At 44.3% G+C, this 21,008-nt stretch overlaps 1 protein-coding gene across 4 annotated transcripts in view; it reads left to right on the forward strand.

The window, feature by feature from the left end:
- LOC124125516 overlaps window positions 1-21,008 on the forward strand; it is a 138,000-nt gene that overhangs the window by 51,214 nt on the left and 65,778 nt on the right. For 3 of the 4 annotated variants that reach the window (XM_048399818.1, XM_048399817.1, XM_048399819.1), the window contains exon 11: window positions 16,147-16,224. The exons of the other annotated variant lie outside the window; for it this stretch is intronic. In XM_048399818.1, the coding sequence (XP_048255775.1) occupies window positions 16,147-16,224 (78 nt within the window). The remainder of the gene's footprint in view (window positions 1-16,146; window positions 16,225-21,008) is intronic. 4 annotated transcript variants of the gene reach the window in all.

Consider the following 21,008-nt stretch of genomic DNA (forward strand, 5'->3'; position numbering starts at 1 on the left):
GGGTGTGTCTGTGATAAGTATACAAGACTCCTAGTGTAGTGAAGGAGAGGTTGTGTCAGTGATGGGGATACCAGACCCCTTGTGCAGTGCAAGAGAGGGTGTGTCAGTGAGGGGTATACCAGACCCCTTGTGTAGTGAGGAGAGGGTGTGTCAGTGATGGGTATACAAGACCCCTTGTGTAGTGAAGGAGAGGGTGTGTCAGTGATGGGTATACAAGACTCCTAATGCAGTGAAGGAGAGGTTGTGTCAGTGATGGGTATACCAGACCCCTTGTGCAGTGAAGGAGAGGGTGTGTCAGTGATAAGTATACCACGCCCCTTGTGTAGTGAAGGAGAGGGTGTGTCAATGATGGGTATACCAGACTCCTAGTGCAGTGAAGGAGAGGTTGTGTCAGTGATGGGTATACCAGACCCCTTGTGTAGTGAAGGAGAGGGTGTGTCAGAGATGGGTATACAAGACTCCTAGTGTAGTGAAGGAGAGGGTGTGTCAGTGATGGGTATACCAGACCCCTTGTGTAGTGAAGGAGAGGTTGTGTCAGTGTGTGGTATGCATGACTCCTAGTGTAGTAAAGGAGAGGGTGTGTCAGTCATGGGTATACAAGACTCCTAGTGCAGTGAAGGAGAGGTTGTGTCAGTGATGGGTATACCAGACCCCATTGTGCAGTGAAGGAGAGGGTGTGTCAGAGATGGGTATACAGGAATCCTAGTGTAGTGAGGGAGAGGGTGTGTCAGTGATAGGTATACAAGACTCCTAGTGCAGTGAAGGAGAGGGTGTGTCAGTGATGGGTATACCAGACTCCTAGTGTAGTGAAGGAGAGGGTGTGTCAGTGATGGGTATACAAGACTCCTAGTGCAGTGAAGGAGAGGGTGTGTCAGTGAGGGGTATACCAGACCCCTTGTGTAGTGAGGAGAGGGTGTGTCAGTGATGGGTATACAAGACCCCTTGTGTAGTGAAGGAGAGGGTGTGTCAGTGATGGGTATACAAGACTCCTAATGCAGTGAAGGAGAGGTTGTGTCAGTGATGGGTATACCAGACCCCTTCTGCAGTGAAGGAGAGGGTGTGTCAGTGATAAGTATACCACGCCCCTTGTGTAGTGAAGGAGAGGGTGTGTCAATGATAGGTATACCAGACTCCTAGTGCAGTGAAGGAGAGGTTGTGTCAGTGATGGGTATACCAGACCCCTTGTGTAGTGAAGGAGAGGGTGTGTCAGAGATGGGTATACAAGACTCCTAGTGTAGTGAAGGAGAGGGTGTGTCAGTGATGGGTATACCAGACCCCTTGTGTAGTGAAGGAGAGGTTGTGTCAGTGTGGTATGCAAGACTCCTAGTGCAGTGAAGGAGAGGTTGTGTCAGTGATGGGTATACCAGACCCCATTGTGCAGTGAAGGAGAGGGTGTGTCAGAGATGGGTATACAGGAATCCTAGTGTAGTGAGGGAGAGGGTGTGTCAGTGATAGGTATACAAGACTCCTAGTGCAGTGAAGGAGAGGGTGTGTCAGTGATGGGTATACAAGACTCCTAGTGTAGTGAAGGAGAGGGTGTGTCAGTGATGGGTATACAAGACTCCTAGTGCAGTGAAGGAGAGGTTGTGTCAGTGATGGGTATACCAGACCCCATTGTGCAGTGAAGGAGAGGGTGTGTCAGAGATGGGTATACAGGAATCCTAGTGTAGTGAGGGAGAGGGTGTGTCAGTGATAGGTATACAAGACTCCTAGTGCAGTGAAGGAGAGGGTGTGTCAGTGATGGGTATACCAGACTCCTAGTGTAGTGAAGGAGAGGGTGTGTCAGTGATGGGTATACAAGACTCCTAGTGCAGTGAAGGAGAGGTTGTGTCAGTGATGGGTATACCAGACTCCTTGTGTAGTGAAGGAGAGGATGTGTCAGTGATGGGTATACAAGACTCCTAGTGCAGTGCAGGAGAGGGTGTGTCAGTGATGGGTATACCAGACCCCTTGTGCAGTGCAGGAGAAGGTGTGTCAGTGATGGGTATACCAGACCCCTTGTGTAGTGAAGGAGAGGGTGTGTCAGTGATGGGTATACAAGACCCCTTGTGTAGTGAAGGAGAGGGTGTGTCAGTGATGGGTATACAAGACTCCTAATGCAGTGAAGGAGAGGTTGTGTCAGTGATGGGTATACCAGACCCCTTGTGCAGTGAAGGAGAGGTTGTGTCAGTGATGGGTATACAAGACTCCTAGTGCAGTGAAGGAGAGGTTGTGTCAGTGATGGGTATACAAGACTCCTAGTGTAGTGAAGGAGATGGTGTGTCAGTGATGGGTATACAAGATTCCTAGTGCAGTGAAGGAGAGGTTGTGTCAGTGATGGGTATACCAGACTCCTTGTGTAGTGAAGGAGAGGATGTGTCAGTGATCGGTATACGAGACTCCTTGTGTAGTGAAGGAGAGGTTGTGTCTGTGATGGGTATACAAGAATCCTAGTGTAGTGAAGGAGAGGGTGTGTTAGTGATGGGTATACAAGATTCCTAGTGCAGTGAAGGAGAGGTTGTGTCAGTGATGGGTATACAAGACTCCTAGTGTAGTGAAAGAGAGGGTGTGTCAGTGATGGGTATACAAGAATCCTAGTGCAGTGAAGGAGAGGGTGTGTCAGTGATGGGTATACCAGACTCCTAGTGTAGTGAAGGAGAGGGTGTGTCAGTGATGGGTATACAAGACTCCTAGTGCAGTGCAGGAGAGGGTGTGTCAGTGATGGGTATACAAGAATCCTAGTGCAGTGCAGGAGAGGGTGTGTCAGTGATGGGTATACCAGACCCCTTGTGCAGTGCAGGAGAGGGTGTGTCAGTGATGGGTATACAAGACCCCTTGTGTAGTGAAGGAGAGGGTGTGTCAGTGATGGGTATACAAGACTCCTAATGCAGTGAAGGAGAGGTTGTGTCAGTGATGGGTATACCAGACCCCTTGTGCAGTGAAGGAGAGGGTGTGTTAGTGATGGGTATACAAGACTCCTAGTGTAGTGAAGGAGAGGGTGTGTCAGTGATGGGTATACAAGACTCTTGTACTGAAGGAGAGGTTGTGTTAGTGATGGGTATACATGACTCCTAGTGTAGTGAAGGAGAGGATGTGTCAGTGATGGGTATACAAGACTCCTAGTGTTATAAAGGAGAGGGTGTGTCAGTGATAGGTATACAAGACTCCTAGTGTAGTGAAGGAGAGGGTGTGTCAGTGATGGGTATACAAGACTCCTAGTGTAGTGAAGGAGAGGGTGTGTCAGTGATAGGTATACAAGACTCCTAGTGTAGTGAAGGAGAGGGTGTGTCAGTGATGGGTATACAACAATCCTGGTGTAGTGAAGGAGAGGGTGTGTCAGTGATAGGTATACAAGACTCCTATTGAGTGAAGGAGAGGGTGTGTCAGTGATAAGTATACAAGACTCCTAGTGTAGTGAAGGAGAGGGTGTGTCAGTGATAGGTATACAAGACTCCTAGTGTAGTGAAGGAGAGGGTGTGTCAGTGATGGGTATACAAGACTCCTAGTGTTATAAAGGAGAGGGTGTGTCAGTGATAAGTATACAAGACTCCTAGTTTAGTGAAGGAGAGGATGTGTCAGGGATAGGTATACAAGACTCCTAGTGTAGTGAAGGAGAGGTTGTGTCAGTGAAAAGTATACATGACTGCTAGTGTAGTGAAGGAGAGGGTGTGTCAGTGTGGGGTATGCATGACTCCTAGTGTAGTGAAGGAGAGGTTGTGTCAGTGATAAGTATACAAGACTCCTAGTGTAGTGAAGGAGAGGGTGTGTCAGTGATAGGTATACAAGACTCCTAGTGTAGTGAAGGAGAGGGTGTGTTAGTGATGGGTATACATGACTCCTAGTGTAGTGAAGGAGAGGTTTTGTCAGTGATGGGTATACAAGACTCCTAGTGTTATAAAGGAGAGGGTGTGTCAGTGATAAGTATACAAGACTCCTAGTGTAGTGAAGGAGAGGTTGTGTCAGTGATAAGTATACAAGACTCCTAGTGTACTGAAAGAGAGGTTGTGTCAGTGATGGGTATACAAGACTCCTAGTGTAGTGAAGGAAAGGGTGTGTCAGTGATGGGTATACAAGACTCCTAGTGTTATAAAGGAGAGGGTGTGTCAGTGATAAGTATACAAGACTCCTAGTGTAGTGAAGGAGAGGATGTGTCAGGGATAGGTATACAAGACTCCTAGTGTAGTGAAGGAGAGGTTGTGTCAGTGAAAAGTATACATGACTGCTAGTGTAGTGAAGGAGAGGGTGTGTCAGTGATGGCTATACAAGACTCCTAGTGTTATAAAGGAGAGGGTGTGTCAGTGATAAGTATACAAGACTCCTAGTGTAGTGAAGGAGAGGGTGTGTCAGTGATAGGTATACAAGACTCCTAGTGTAGTGAAGGAGAGGGTGTGTTAGTGATAGGTATACAAGACTCCTAGTGTAGTGAAGGAGAGGGTGTGTTAGTGATGGGTATACATGACTCCTAGTGTAGTGAAGGAGAGGTTTTGTCAGTGATGGGTATACAAGACTCCTAGTGTTATAAAGGAGAGGGTGTGTCAGTGATAAGTATACAAGACTCCTAGTGTAGTGAAGGAGAGGTTGTGTCAGTGATAGGTATACAAGACTCCTAGTGTAGTGAAAGAGAGGTTGTGTCAGTGATGGGTATACAAGACTCCTAGTGTAGTGAAGGAAAGGGTGTGTTAGTGATGGGTATACAAGACCCCTTGTGCAGTGAAGGAGAGGGTGTGTCAGTGATGGGTATACAAGACTCTTGTACTGAAGGAGAGGTTGTGTTAGTGATGGGTATACATGACTCCTAGTGTAGTGAAGGAGAGGATGTGTCAGTGATGGGTATACAAGACTCCTAGTGTTATAAAGGAGAGGGTGTGTCAGTGATAGGTATACAAGACTCCTAGTGTAGTGAAGGAGAGGGTGTGTCAGTGATGGGTATACAAGACTCCTAGTGTAGTGAAGGATAGGATGTGTCAGGGATAGGTATACAAGACTCCTAGTGTAGTGAAGGAGAGGGTGTGTCAGTGAAAAGTATACATGACTGCTAGTGTAGTGAAGGAGAGGGTGTGTCAGTGATGGCTATACAAGACTCCTAGTGTTATAAAGGAGAGGGTGTGTCAGTGATAAGTATACAAGACTCCTAGTGTAGTGAAGGAGAGGGTGTGTCAGTGATAGGTATACAAGACTCCTAGTGTAGTGAAGGTGAGGGTGTGTTAGTGATAGGTATACAAGACTCCTAGTGTAGTGAAGGAGAGGGTGTGTTAGTGATGGGTATACATGACTCCTAGTGTAGTGAAGGAGAGGTTTTGTCAGTGATGGGTATACAAGAATCCTAGTGTTATAAAGGAGAGGGTGTGTCAGTGATAAGTATACAAGACTCCTAGTGTAGTGAAGGAGAGGTTGTGTCAGTGATAGGTATACAAGACGCCTAGTGTAGTGAAAGAGAGGTTGTGTCAGTGATGGGTATACAAGACTCCTAGTGTAGTGAAGGAAAGGGTGTGTCAGTGATGGGTATACAAGAATCCTAGTGTAGTGAAGGAGAGGGTGTGTCAGTGATGGGTATACAAGAATCCTAGTGTTATAAAGGAGAGGGTGTGTCAGTGATGGGTATACCAGACCCCTTGTGCAGTGAAGGAGAGGGTGTGTCAGTGATGGGTATACAAGACTCTTGTACTGAAGGAGAGGTTGTGTTAGTGATGGGTATACATGACTCCTAGTGTAGTGAAGGAGAGGATGTGTCAGTGATGGCTATACAAGACTCCTAGTGTTATAAAGGAGAGGGTGTGTCAGTGATAAGTATACAAGACTCCTAGTGTAGTGAAGGAGAGGGTGTGTCAGTGATAGGTATACAAGACTCCTAGTGTAGTGAAGGAGAGGGTGTGTTAGTGATAGGTATACAAGACTCCTAGTGTAGTGAAGGAGAGGGTGTGTTAGTGATGGGTATACATGACTCCTAGTGTAGTGAAGGAGAGGGTGTGTCAGTGATAGGTATACAAGACTCCTAGTGTAGTGAAGGAGAGGGTGTGTTAGTGATGGGTATACATGACTCCTAGTGTAGTGAAGGAGAGGTTTTGTCAGTGATGGGTATACAAGACTCCTAGTGTAGTGAAGGAGAGGATGTGTCAGTGATAGGTATACAAGACTCCTAGTGTAGTGAAGGAGAGGTTGTGTCAGTGAAAAGTATACATGACTGCTAGTGTAGTGAAGGAGAGGGTGTGTCAGTGATGGCTATACAAGACTCCTAGTGTTATAAAGGAGAGGGTGTGTCAGTGATAAGTATACAAGACTCCTAGTGTAGTGAAGGAGAGGGTGTGTCAGTGATGGGTTTACACGACTCCTAGTGTAGTGAAGGAGAGGGTGTGTCAGTGATGGGTATACAAGAATCCTGGTGTAGTGAAGGAGAGGTTGTGTCAGTGATGGGTATACAAGATTCCTAGTGTTATAAAGGAGAGGGTGTGTCAGTGATAAGTATACAAGACTCCTAGTGTAGTGAAGGAGAGGGTGTGTCAGCGATAGGTATACAAGACTCCTAGTGTAGTGAAGGAGAGGGTGTGTTAGTGATAGGTATACAAGACTCCTAGTGTAGTGAAGGAGAGGGTGTGTTAGTGATAGGTATACAAGACTCCTAGTGTAGTGAAGGAGAGGGTGTGTTAGTGATGGGTATACATGACTCCTAGTGTAGTGAAGGAGAGGGTGTGTCAGTGATAGGTATACAAGACTCCTAGTGTAGTGAAGGAGAGGGTGTGTTAGTGATGGGTATACATGACTCCTAGTGTAGTGAAGGAGAGGTTTTGTCAGTGATGGGTATACAAGACTCCTAGTGTAGTGAAGGAGAGGGTGTGTCAGTGATAGGTATACAAGACTCCTAGTGTAGTGAAGGAGAGGTTGTGTCAGTGAAAAGTATACATGACTGCTAGTGTAGTGAAGGAGAGGGTGTGTCAGTGATGGCTATACAAGACTCCTAGTGTTATAAAGGAGAGGGTGTGTCAGTGATAAGTATACAAGACTCCTAGTGTAGTGAAGGAGAGGGTGTGTCAGTGATGGGTTTACACGACTCCTAGTGTAGTGAAGGAGAGGGTGTGTCAGTGATGGGTATACAAGAATCCTGGTGTAGTGAAGGAGAGGTTGTGTCAGTGATGGGTATACAAGATTCCTAGTGTTATAAAGGAGAGGGTGTGTCAGTGATAAGTATACAAGACTCCTAGTGTAGTGAAGGAGAGGGTGTGTCAGCGATAGGTATACAAGACTCCTAGTGTAGTGAAGGAGAGGGTGTGTTAGTGATGGGTATACATGACTCCTAGTGTAGTGAAGGAGAGGTTTTGTCAGTGATGGGTATACAAGACTCCTAGTGTTATAAAGGAGAGGGTGTGTCAGTGATAGGTATACAAGACTCCTAGTGTTTTAAAGGAGAGGGTGTGTCAGTGATAAGTATACAAGACTCCTATTGAGTGAAGGAGAGGGTGTGTCAGTGATAAGTATACAAGACTCCTTTTGAGTGAAGGAGAGGGTGTGTCAGTGATAAGTATACAAGACTCCTATTGAGTGAAGGAGAGGGTGTGTCAGTGATGGGTATACCAGACTCCTAGTGTAGTAAAGGAGAGGGTGTGTTAGTGATGGGTATACAAGACTCCTAGTGTAGTGAAGGAGAGGGTGTGTCAGTGATAGGTATACAAGACTCCTAGTGTAGTGAAGGAGAGGTTGTGTCAGTGAAAAGTATACATGACTGCTAGTGTAGTAAAGGAGAGGGTGTGTCAGTGATGGCTATACAAGACTCCTAGTGTTATAAAGGAGAGGGTGTGTCAGTGATAAGTATACAAGACTCCTAGTGTAGTGAAGGAGAGGGTGTGTTAGTGATGGGTATACAAGACTCCTAGTGTAGTGAAGGAGAGGGTGTGTCAGTGATGGGTATACAAGAATCCTGGTGTAGTGAAGGAGAGGGTGTGTCAGTGATAGGTATACAAGACTCCTATTGAGTGAAGGAGAGGGTGTGTCAGTGATAAGTATACAAGACTCCTAGTGTAGTGAAGGAGAGGGTGTGTCAGTGATAGGTATACAAGACTCCTAGTGTAGTGAAGGAGAGGGTGTGTCAGTGATGGGTATACAAGACTCCTAGTGTTATAAAGGAGAGGGTGTGTCAGTGATAAGTATACAAGACTCCTAGTTTAGTGAAGGAGAGGATGTGTCAGGGATAGGTATACAAGACTCCTAGTGTAGTGAAGGAGAGGGTGTGTTAGTGATAGGTATACAAGACTCCTAGTGTAGTGAAGGAGAGGGTGTGTCAGTGTGGGGTATGCATGACTCCTAGTGTAGTGAAGGAGAGGTTGTGTCAGTGATAAGTATACAAGACTCCTAGTGTAGTGAAGGAGAGGGTGTGTCAGTGATAGGTATACAAGACTCCTAGTGTAGTGAAGGAGAGGGTGTGTTAGTGATGGGTATACATGACTCCTAGTGTAGTGAAGGAGAGGTTTTGTCAGTGATGGGTATACAAGACTCCTAGTGTTATAAAGGAGAGGGTGTGTTAGTGATAAGTATACAAGACTCCTAGTGTAGTGAAGGAGAGGTTGTGTCAGTGATAAGTATACAAGACTCCTAGTGTACTGAAAGAGAGGTTGTGTCAGTGATGGGTATACAAGACTCCTAGTGTAGTGAAGGAAAGGGTGTGTCAGTGATGGGTATACAAGAATCCTAGTGTAGTGAAGGAGAGGGTGTGTCAGTGATGGGTATACAAGACTCCTAGTGTAGTGAAAGAGAGGTTGTGTCAGTGATGGGTATACAAGACTCCTAGTGTAGTGAAGGAAAGGGTGTGTCAGTGATGGGTATACAAGAATCCTAGTGTAGAGAAGGAGAGGGTGTGTCAGTGATAGGTATACAAGACTCCTAGTGTAGTGAAAGAGAGGTTGTGTCAGTGATGGGTATACAAGACTCCTAGTGTAGTGAAGGAAAGGGTGTGTCAGTGATGGGTATACAAGACTCGTAGTGTTATAAAGGAGAGGGTGTGTCAGTGATAAGTATACAAGACTCCTAGTGTAGTGAAGGAGAGGTTGTGTCAGTGATAGGTATACAAGACTCCTAGTGTAGTGAAGGAGAGGTTGTGTCAGTGATGGGTATACAAGACTCCTAGTGTAGTGAAGGAAAGGGTGTGTCAGTGATGGGTATACCAGACCCCTTGTGCAGTGAAGGAGAGGGTGTGTCAGTGATGGGTATACAAGACTCTTGTACTGAAGGAGAGGTTGTGTTAGTGATGGGTATACATGACTCCTAGTGTAGTGAAGGAGAGGATGTGTCAGTGATGGGTATACAAGACTCCTAGTGTTATAAAGGAGAGGGTGTGTCAGTGATAGGTATACAAGACTCCTAGTGTAGTGAAGGAGAGGGTGTGTCAGTGATGGGTATACAAGACTCCTAGTGTAGTGAAGGAGAGGGTGTGTCAGTGATAGTCATACAAGACTCCTAGTGTAGTGAAGGAGAGGGTGTGTCAGTGATGGGTATACAAGAATCCTGGTGTAGTGAAGGAGAGGGTGTGTCAGTGATAGGTATACAAGACTCCTATTGAGTGAAGGAGAGGGTGTGTCAGTGATAAGTATACAAGACTCCTAGTGTAGTGAAGGAGAGGGTGTGTCAGTGATAGGTATACAAGACTCCTAGTGTAGTGAAGGAGAGGGTGTGTCAGTGATGGGTATACAAGACTCCTAGTGTTATAAAGGAGAGGGTGTGTCAGTGATAAGTATACAAGACTCCTAGTGTAGTGAAGGAGAGGATGTGTCAGGGATAGGTATACATGACTCCTAGTGTAGTGAAGGAGAGGTTGTGTCAGTGAAAAGTATACATGACTGCTAGTGTAGTGAAGGAGAGGGTGTGTCAGTGATGGCTATACAAGACTCCTAGTGTTATAAAGGAGAGGGTGTGTCAGTGATAAGTATACAAGACTCCTAGTGTAGTGAAGGAGAGGGTGTGTCAGTGATAGGTTTACAAGACTCCTAGTGTAGTGAAGGAGAGGGTGTGTTAGTGATAGGTATACAAGACTCCTAGTGTAGTGAAGGAGTGGGTGTGTTAGTGATGGGTATACATGACTCCTAGTGTAGTGAAGGAGAGGTTTTGTCAGTGATGGGTATACAAGACTCCTAGTGTTATAAAGGAGAGGGTGTGTCAGTGATAAGTATACAAGACTCCTAGTGTAGTGAAGGAGAGGTTGTGTCAGTGATAGGTATACAAGACTCCTAGTGTAGTGAAAGAGAGGTTGTGTCAGTGATGGGTATACAAGACTCCTAGTGTAGTGAAGGAAAGGGTGTGTCAGTGATGGGTATACAAGAATCCTAGTGTAGTGAAGGAGAGGGTGTGTCAGTGATGGGTATACAAGAATCCTAGTGTTATAAAGGAGAGGGTGTGTCAGTGATGGGTATACCAGACCCCTTGTGCAGTGAAGGAGAGGGTGTGTCAGTGATGGGTATACAAGACTCTTGTACTGAAGGAGAGGTTGTGTTAGTGATGGGTATACATGACTCCTAGTGTAGTGAAGGAGAGGATGTGTCAGTGATGGCTATACAAGACTCCTAGTGTTATAAAGGAGAGGGTGTGTCAGTGATAAGTATACAAGACTCCTAGTGTAGTGAAGGAGAGGGTGTGTCAGTGATAGGTATACAAGACTCCTAGTGTAGTGAAGGAGAGGGTGTGTTAGTGATCGGTATACATGACTCCTAGTGTAGTGAAGGAGAGGGTGTGTTAGTGATGGGTATACATGACTCCTAGTGTAGTGAAGGAGAGGGTGTGTCAGTGATAGGTATACAAGACTCCTAGTGTAGTGAAGGAGAGGGTGTGTTAGTGATGGGTATACATGACTCCTAGTGTAGTGAAGGAGAGGTTTTGTCAGTGATGGGTATACAAGACTCCTAGTGTAGTGAAGGAGAGGGTGTGTCAGTGATAGGTATACAAGACTCCTAGTGTAGTGAAGGAGAGGTTGTGTCAGTGAAAAGTATACATGACTGCTAGTGTAGTGAAGGAGAGGGTGTGTCAGTGATGGCTATACAAGACTCCTAGTGTTATAAAGGAGAGGGTGTGTCAGTGATAAGTATACAAGACTCCTAGTGTAGTGAAGGAGAGGGTGTGTCAGTGATGGGTTTACACGACTGCTAGTGTAGTGAAGGAGAGGGTGTGTCAGTGATGGGTATACAAGAATCCTGGTGTAGTGAAGGAGAGGTTGTGTCAGTGATGGGTATACAAGATTCCTAGTGTTATAAAGGAGAGGGTGTGTCAGTGATAAGTATACAAGACTCCTAGTGTAGTGAAGGAGAGGGTGTGTCAGTGATAGGTATACAAGACTCCTAGTGTAGTGAAGGAGAGGGTGTGTTAGTGATGGGTATACATGACTCCTAGTGTAGTGAAGGAGAGGTTTTGTCAGTGATGGGTATACAAGACTCCTAGTGTTATAAAGGAGAGGGTGTGTCAGTGATAGGTATACAAGACTCCTAGTGTAGTGAAGGAGAGGGTGTGTCAGTGTGTGGTATGCATGACTCCTAGTGTTTTAAAGGAGAGGGTGTGTCAGTGATAAGTATACAAGACTCCTATTGAGTGAAGGAGAGGGTGTGTCAGTGATAAGTATACAAGACTCCTATTGAGTGAAGGAGAGGGTGTGTCAGTGATAAGTATACAAGACTCCTAGTGTAGTGAAGGAGAGGGTGTGTCAGTGATGGGTATACCAGACTCCTAGTGTAGTAAAGGAGAGGGTGTGTTAGTGATGGGTATACAAGACTCCTAGTGTAGTGAAGGAGAGGGTGTGTCAGTGATAGGTATACAAGACTCCTAGTGTAGTGAAGGAGAGGTTGTGTCAGTGAAAAGTATACATGACTGCTAGTGTAGTAAAGGAGAGGGTGTGTCAGTGATGGCTATACAAGACTCCTAGTGTTATAAAGGAGAGGGTGTGTCAGTGATAAGTATACAAGACTCCTAGTGTAGTGAAGGAGAGGGTGTGTTAGTGATGGGTATACAAGACTCCTAGTGTAGTGAAGGAGAGGGTGTGTTAGTGATGGGTATACATGACTCCTAGTGTAGTGAAGGAGAGGTTTTGTCAGTGATGGGTATACAAGACTCCTAGTGTTATAAAGGAGAGGGTGTGTCAGTGATAAGTATACAAGACTCCTAGTGTAGTGAAGGAGAGGGTGTGTCAGTGATAGGTATACAAGACTCCTAGTGTAGTGAAGGAGAGGGTGTGTTAGTGATGGGTATACATGACTCCTAGTGTTATAAAGGAGAGGGTGTGTCAGTGATAGGTATACAAGACTCCTAGTGTAGTGAAGGAGAGGGTGTGTCAGTGATAGGTATACAAGACTCCTAGTGTAGTGAAGGAGAGGGTGTGTTAGTGATGGGTATACATGACTCCTAGTGTTTTAAAGGAGAGGGTGTGTCAGTGATAGGTATACAAGACTCCTAGTGTAGTGAAGGAGAGGGTGTGTCAGTGATGGGTATACAAGACTCCTAGTGTTATAAAGGAGAGGGTGTGTCAGTGATAGGTATAAAAGACTCCTAGTGTAGTGAAGGAGAGGGTGTGTCAGTGTGTGGTATGCATGACTCCTAGTGTTTTAAAGGAGAGGGTGTGTCAGTGATAGGTATACAAGACTCCTAGTGTAGTGAAGGAGAGGGTGTGTCAGTGTGTGGTATGCATGACTCCTAGTGTTTTAAAGGAGAGGGTGTGTCAGTGATAGGTATACAAGACTCCTAGTGTAGTGAAGTAGAGGGTGTGTCAGTGATGGGTATACAAGACTCCTAGTGTTATAAAGGAGAGGGTGTGTCAGTGATAGGTATACAAGACTCCTAGTGTAGTGAAGTAGAGGGTGTGTCAGTGATGGGTATACAAGACTCCTAGTGTTATAAAGGAGAGGGTGTGTCAGTGATAGGTATACAAGACTCCTAGTGTAGTGAAGGAGAGGATGTGTCAGGGATAGGTATACAAGACTCCTAGTGTAGTGAAGGAGAGGTTGTGTCAGTGAAAAGTATACATGACTGCTAGTGTAGTGAAGGAGAGGGTGTGTCAGTGATGGCTATACAAGACTCCTAGTGTTATAAAGGAGAGGGTGTGTCAGTGATAAGTATACAAGACTCCTAGTGTAGTGAAGGAGAGGGTGTGTCGGTGATAGGTATACAAGACTCCTAGTGTAGTGAAGGAGAGGGTGTGTTAGTGATAGGTATACAAGACTCCTAGTGTAGTGAAGGAGAGGGTATGTTAGTGATGGGTATACATGACTCCTAGTGTAGTGAAGGAGAGGTTTTGTCAGTGATGGGTATACAAGACTCCTAGTGTTATAAAGGAGAGGGTGTGTCAGTGATAAGTATACAAGACTCCTAGTGTAGTGAAGGAGAGGTTGTGTCAGTGATAGGTATACAAGACTCCTAGTGTAGTGAAAGAGAGGTTGTGTCAGTGATGGGTATAGAAGACTCCTAGTGTAGTGAAGGAAAGGGTGTGTCAGTGATGGGTATACAAGAATCCTAGTGTAGTGAAGGAGAGGGTGTGTCAGTGATGGGTATACAAGAATCCTAGTGTTATAAAGGAGAGGGTGTGTCAGTGATGGGTATACCAGACCCCTTGTGCAGTGAAGGAGAGGGTGTGTCAGTGATGGGTATACAAGACTCTTGTACTGAAGGAGAGGTTGTGTTAGTGATGGGTATACATGACTCCTAGTGTAGTGAAGGAGAGGATGTGTCAGTGATGGGTATACAAGACTCCTAGTGTTATAAAGGAGAGGGTGTGTCAGTGATAGGTATACAAGACTCCTAGTGTAGTGAAGGAGAGGGTGTGTCAGTGATGGGTATTCCAGACTCCTAGTGAAGTGAAGGAGAGGGTGTGTCAGTGATGGGTTTATACAACTCCTAGTGTAGTGAAGGAGAGGGTGTGTCAGTGATGGGTATACAAGAATCCTGGTGTAGTGAAGGAGAGGTTGTGTCAGTGATGGGTATACAAGACTCCTATTGAGTGAAGGAGAGGGTGTGTCAGTGATAAGTATACAAGACTCCTAGTGTAGTGAAGGAGAGGTTGTGTCAGTGATAGGTATACAAGACTCCTAGTGTAGTGAAGGAGAGGGTGTGTCAGTGATAGGTATACAAGACTCCTAGTGTAGTGAAGGAGAGGTTGTGTCAGTGAAAAGTATACATGACTGCTAGTGTAGTGAAGGAGAGGGTGTGTCAGTGATGGCTATACAAGACTCCTAGTGTTATAAAGGAGAGGGTGTGTCAGTGATGGCTATTCAAGACTCCTAGTGTTATAAAGGAGAGGGTGTGTCAGTGATAAGTATACAAGACTCCTAGTGTAGTGAAGGAGAGGGTGTGTCATTGATGGGTTTACACGACTCCTAGTGTAGTGAAGGAGAGGGTGTGTCAGTGATGGGTATACAAGAATCCTGGTGTAGTGAAGGAGAGGTTGTGTCAGTGATAGGTATACAAGACTCCTATTGAGTGAAGGAGAGGGTGTGTCAGTGATAAGTATACAAGACTCCTAGTGTAGTGAAGGAGAGGGTGTGTCAGTGTGGGGTATGCATGACTCCTAGTGTAGTGAAGGAGAGGTTGTGTCAGTGAAAAGTATACATGACTGCTAGTGTAGTAAAGGAGAGGGTGTGTCAGTGATGGCTATACAAGACTCCTAGTGTTATAAAGGAGAGGGTGTGTCAGTGATAAGTATACAAGACTCCTAGTGTAGTGAAGGAGAGGGTGTGTTAGTGATGGGTATACAAGACTCCTAGTGTAGTGAAGGAGAGGGTGTGTTAGTGATGGGTATACATGACTCCTAGTGTAGTGAAGGAGAGGTTTTGTCAGTGATGGGTATACAAAACTCCTAGTGTTATAAAGGAGAGGGTGTGTCAGTGATAAGTATACAAGACTCCTAGTGTAGTGAAGGAGAGGGTGTGTCAGTGATAGGTATACAAGACTCCTAGTGTAGTGAAGGAGAGGGTGTGTTAGTGATGGGTATACATGACTCCTAGTGTAGTGAAGGAGAGGTTTTGTCAGTGATGGGTATACAAGACTCCTAGTGTTATAAAGGAGAGGGTGTGTCAGTGATAGGTATACAAGACTCCTAGTGTAGTGAAGGAGAGGGTGTGTCAGTGTGTGGTATGCATGACTCCTAGTGTTTTAAAGGAGAGGGTGTGTCAGTGATAGGTATACAAGACTCCTAGTGTAGTGAAGGAGAGGGTGTGTCAGTGATGGGTATACAAGACTCCTAGTGTTATAAAGGAGAGGGTGTGTCAGTGATAGGTATACAAGACTCCTATTGTAGTGAAGGAGAGGGTGTGTCAGTGTGTGGTATGCATGACTCCTAGTGTTTTAAAGGAGAGGGTGTGTCAGTGATAGGTATACAAGACTCCTAGTGTAGTGTAGTGAAGGAGAGGGTGTGTCAGTGTTTGGTATGGATGACTCCTAGTGTTATAAAGGAGAGGTTGTGTCAGTGATAGGTATACAAGACTCCTAGTGTAGTGAAGGAGAGGGTGTGTCAGTGTGTGGTATGCATGACTCCTAGTGTTTTAAAGGAGAGGGTGTGTCAGTGATAGGTATACAAGACTCCTAGTGTAGTGAAGTAGAGGGTGTGTCAGTGATGGGTATACAAGACTCCTAGTGTTATAAAGGAGAGGGTGTGTCAGTGATAGGTATACAAGACTCCTAGTGTAGTGAAGGAGAGGATGTGTCAGGGATAGGTATACAAGACTCCTAGTGTAGTGAAGGAGAGGGTGTGTCAGTGTGTGGTATGCATGACTCCTAGTGTAGTGAAGGAGAGGTTGTGTCAGTGATGGGTATACACGACTCCTAGTGTTATAAAGGAGAGGGTGTGTCAGTGATGGGTAAGTCAGACATCTTGTGTAGTTTTTTTTGTTTTTGTTTAATGCCACAATTGGCAAGATTCCAGCTATGTGACAGCGGCTTGTAAATAATCGAGTTGGACAGGCAATCCAGTGATTGACATTGTATGCATCGATCCACACAATTGGGATGTGATCACATGCATCAACCAAGTCAGCAGGCCTGACCATCCGATCCCATTAGTCACCTCTAATGACATGTATAGTCGCTTTTCAGGGCAAGCATGGGTTGCTAAAGGCCTATTCTTACCCGGATCTTCATGGGTCTTTAGTGTAGTGAAGGAGAGGGTGTGTCAGGGATGTATGAGTGTTCTACTACTGTTCTGTGTCCTATTTTCAACAGTCCCCTTCAACAATCCATTGTTCTGCTGTCAATCTCAGGCCTCTACTTATTGTTGCTGCTAGCTGCTCGCCCATACAGGTAATGAAATAATCCTGATGCTTGCTACTTACCCACACAAGTATATAAATAGTCATGGGTCCACTTGCACAGAACAATCTTAGTGCTACAATTATTGTAAATTCTTAAGATCACGATCTTTGGCTTTGGCTAAAATCGCCATCCACTTGCACAAAGTGATTGTAGTCAAGATCATTGTACTCCCCTAAATAAACTTGACAAAATGGCGTGCAAGACAGGGTCTGTTTCACATAAATAAACTGCTTCACGTTCAAACATTGTCTTTATTTTGTTTAATCTGTATGATTCGAATCAACACTTCAACAACACAAAGAATGCACCACAGATTTAACGTAGAAATATTGTTAATTGCTATAGTGAACCACATAACTATCAAGTCAATGCTCCCACCTGACTCAATGCTGAAAGAAGGGTGAAACAACATACCGTTTCGCTAATCAAGGGAGGTATTAAAACGGGTAACGCCTGTGACCTTTTGGATAACTCAAGTGCAGCTAATCTAAGTTTATTCTTTAGATGGGAGTGGTTTCCCTTTGTATACACCGTCGTAGAATCTACCTTGCCCAGGGTATTAATGTTGTAGAATCGCTGAGCTCCGCCGATATCTCTTTTGGGTCATATTCGTGTCAGCGATTTTGTCTTTTGTCTTAAAATAATCTTCAATTAAATACAAGTTGAAGTGCAAAATCAGACACATTTAAATTGAAAATTGAGTGGGACGAGGGACTAATGGTTTTAATTATGAATTTAAAAAAAAAATATACATATTCATCAACCAAGGAAATGCATTTGATTAGACATTTGAAACTGTTGTGCAATATTTAAATTGCAAATGTAAAATTCACACTTTTTAAAAAGAATTAATGTAATTAATTCCCATATAATATATGTGGGGTGAGGTGAAATGGGGTTTAATGTCGCTTCCAAGATTATTACATGTATATATCGACGTGCATGCTCTTCGATAAAGCGCTACTTCAGTTATTACGCGCGGTAACGCATGGCTCCCAAAATTTATGTACACTTTTAATACTGAGAGTTTTACACAGACATGATTGTATTGTTGTTCGTTGTTTATTTGCACATAACGCTTCTCATTGCATAATCAACGGTTTATCGCTGAATGGAGTTCTAATAATCTGTTTGAAAACATCCGCGGCAGGTCCCGGAAATACGATTGTTCTACTAGTTAACTTTTCACACTATACATCCTTTGATCTTAGAAGCGCATGCATGCAATAAAAGAGAACCACAAGCGAAGTTCACAAAAATCACAAGTTAATTAGTGGGCAATCCAATTTGAGGCGACACTGTCAACTCACATTAGTTACTGTCACAACACGACGGTCATTCCTTTTGATTCGGATCAAGTAACCGTATCAAACCAATTAAACTGGCTTGACATACGTTACTGTATATAAAGTGAATTTATCAGATCAATCAAATATCTTCACCCCTAAACTTAAAATACCCAAAATAGACACAACACTAGCTAGCCAAATAAATAAACAAACCGACCCAAACATAGCTAAAACTACCACACTAGCATACATACACGAAAATTGGCCAAATTGGTGTCACATTTACACGGACGGATCCTCAGATCCGACCTCCAAACACACAGGTTTCGGAGTCCATACCACACAACCAACTAAAACCACACAATCCTTCCGACTCCCAAACAACCAATCAATATTCACGGCAGAACTAATGGGCATGGCCTCAGCCCTCCATAATCAAGAATCCAAAAACCACAAAAAAATCCTAATACTTACCGACTCCCTAAGTGGACTGCAAGCCCTCCAAAACAAAAATACCAAAAACCGACCTAAATTAATAAATCAAATACTTAAAAGCTCCAACGACCTAACTAAGGCAGGCAAACAAATAACCTTCTTGTGGATACCCGCCCACGTAGGAATATACGGTAATGAAAACGCCGATAAAGCAGCTAAACTATCCCTCAAAATCCCAGAAATAAGCTTAAACTTACCCATCTCAAAATCAGAAATTAAAAGTGTAAACAAGCAAAAAATCACAAAAAAATGGCATAACCTATATCTAAACTCAAATAGCCAAATCAAAAAAGTGCTCAGCAAACCACTAACCAAACCAAAAATTCTCCATCCATCCAAAAAAATCGACAGAGTAATCACTAAACTCCAAACAGGACACACCAACCTAAATAACCACCTAAAAAAATTTAAAAAACACACTACAGGTAACTGCCCACACTGCAAACAACCAGAAACCCCAGAACACGCACTCATCCACTGCACACACTACCTAACACATCGAACCGCATTACAAACCACCCTCAATCTAAACAAGGCTCTAACTCTAGAAGCAATACTAAACCCACAAAATAAACTAGAAAACTTCAAGGCCTTAGGCGTATTCTTAATAAAAACGGAACTAATAAAACGCATCTAAAAACACAATAACCTACCAAATCAAAATCACATAAACAAACAAACATCCACCATACCCAGCTCCCTTAGTTCTCCTCCCCAATCCCATCGGCATCTATTCCAAATCTCAAAATTCCTAAATTCTATATAAGCAACCCCTAAAACCCCCCTCTTGAGTTGCACAGACCACCTTCGCCCCTTTCAGAAACACATTAAATGGCCTGGCCGGGCCCGTGTGCGAAATACGCATCAGTCGGAAAGCGCACGTTAAATCTCCAAAGTAAGTAAGTAAGATCAGGGGCATTCCAATTTCAACATGAGGAAAGCGTACACAGTGCAAGAAAAGCTAGACGTTGTGAAGAAAGTTAAAGATGGCGCTTCACATGGCCAGCGTGAGCCGCCAGTCCGGCGTTCCAGCGGGGACCATCAGGATAAATCAGCCTTTGCCCAAGTCCGAGCAGCCAGGACGAAAGTAAGACAACTCATAGACGATTCTTAAAAAGAGTCATGGCAGACCTTCTGCAAATCCCTTAATGCGAAAACAAATGCTAAAACAGTCTGGAGCAAAATACACGCAATCAGGGGTAAGCGTAAACCCACAAAAATTCCCAAGTTAGCCAACGCCCATACAGTCAAAGAAAAGGCCAACATTCTAGCTGAGCACTTCTCATCTGTCAGCAGCAACACAAATTGCAGCGAAGAATTCAAACAGGCAAAAATGCTTATGCCTAAGATCTCAAAACGGCCGCAAAGCAAGCATCTGGTATACAATATACCATTTACTGTGACAGAGTTTGATGATGCGATACAACATAGAAAAGGCACAGCACCTGATCTTGACACAACCAGCTACGAGATATTGAAAAACCTACCTGATCAAACCAAAGGCTTACTCACTGAGTTGTATAACACGATATGGTCCAAAGGAGAAGTCCCAAAAGCATGGAAACATGCTGCGGTTATCCCGCTGCTAAAGCAAGGGAAAGATGAAGCCCTACCAAACTCTTATCGACCGATCTCACTCACCTCAAACATGTGCAAAGCCATGGAAGCCATGGTTACAAAAAGGCTCATGCATCATCTTGAAACTGGCAACCACATAAAACCTGACCAAAGTGGCTTCAGGAAGGGACACTCGTGTCTAGATCATATTCTAAGACTGGAAAATGAAATAAAAAAAGCCCAATTAAACAGACAATACCTAGCCGCAGTATTTCTGGACTTCAGCAAAGCCTTCGACATGGTATGGCATGACGGACTCCTCTCAAAACTATCACAAAATGGAGTTGAAGGGAACATGGCAAACTTCATAGACAGCTTCCTGCAAGACAGGTCGCTTTCAGTTAAAATAGGGAACAATCAATCGGATCCTATGGCACTGGACAATGGCACGCCACAAGGCAGCATTATAAGCCCAACCCTGTTTAATATCATGATCAATGATCTTTTTGACCATGTCAACTCTCCTACCCAAACTTCTAAGTTCGCTGATGACGGAGCAATATGGGTAAAGCACAGAGATATCTCACAAATCAGAAAAAAACTCCAGTCAGCCCTGGACGGAGTAGATCAATGGTGCAATAAATGGGGATTCACCCTTTCAAGTGAAAAAACTGTTGGAGTTCTATTCAAACGCCGGGGGAAAGATGCTATGATACCCCGTGTCTCCATAAAAGGCAAACCTATCAAATTCGAAAAATCTGCAATATTTCTTGGAGTTATCCTTGATCAACACCTCACTTGGCGCAAGCATATAGAATATGTGGAAAACAGATGTCAAAAAGACCTGAACGTATTACGGGCAATTTCAGGCACATCTTGGGGCACATCGAGGGACACTCAGCTGGACCTCTACAAAGCTCTTATCAGATCAAAAATTGACTATGGTTGTGAGGCTTTTCACTCAGCATCAAATACTGTCTTGAGGCGACTAGACAGAATACAATACAAAGCCCTAATACTGGCCACAGGCGCAGCGACAGGCACCTCACTAGAAGCACTACAAGTAGAAACGGGAGAACTCCCATTGAAACTAAGACGAGTGCAGGCAATATTATCGTTCTGGGGACGAACATCAAACCCTTTGGTTAAAAAGATATGGCAAGACAAAAACGCTCGAGATGAGGCCCTAGCTCGAAAAAATCCCTCACTAAAGCCATCTGGGATATTAGTACGTGAACTCATTCGAAGTCACAATTGCGATGACATTCAGCCTCCAGAAAGTCACTACAAAGGGTTACACCCTCCCTGGACTTTACAAACTCCCAAAGTTGACACTGCTTTAACATCAGAAGTCACTAAAAGAGAAAACCCAACCCTACTACGATCAGTAGCTATCACTAAAATTCAAACTACCTGGGACAGCTGGGCCCA

Source organism: Haliotis rufescens, unplaced genomic scaffold (assembly GCF_023055435.1).
Source record: "Haliotis rufescens isolate VD_foot unplaced genomic scaffold, xgHalRufe1.0.p SCAF_2, whole genome shotgun sequence".
Lineage (NCBI taxonomy): Eukaryota > Metazoa > Mollusca > Gastropoda > Lepetellida > Haliotidae > Haliotis > Haliotis rufescens.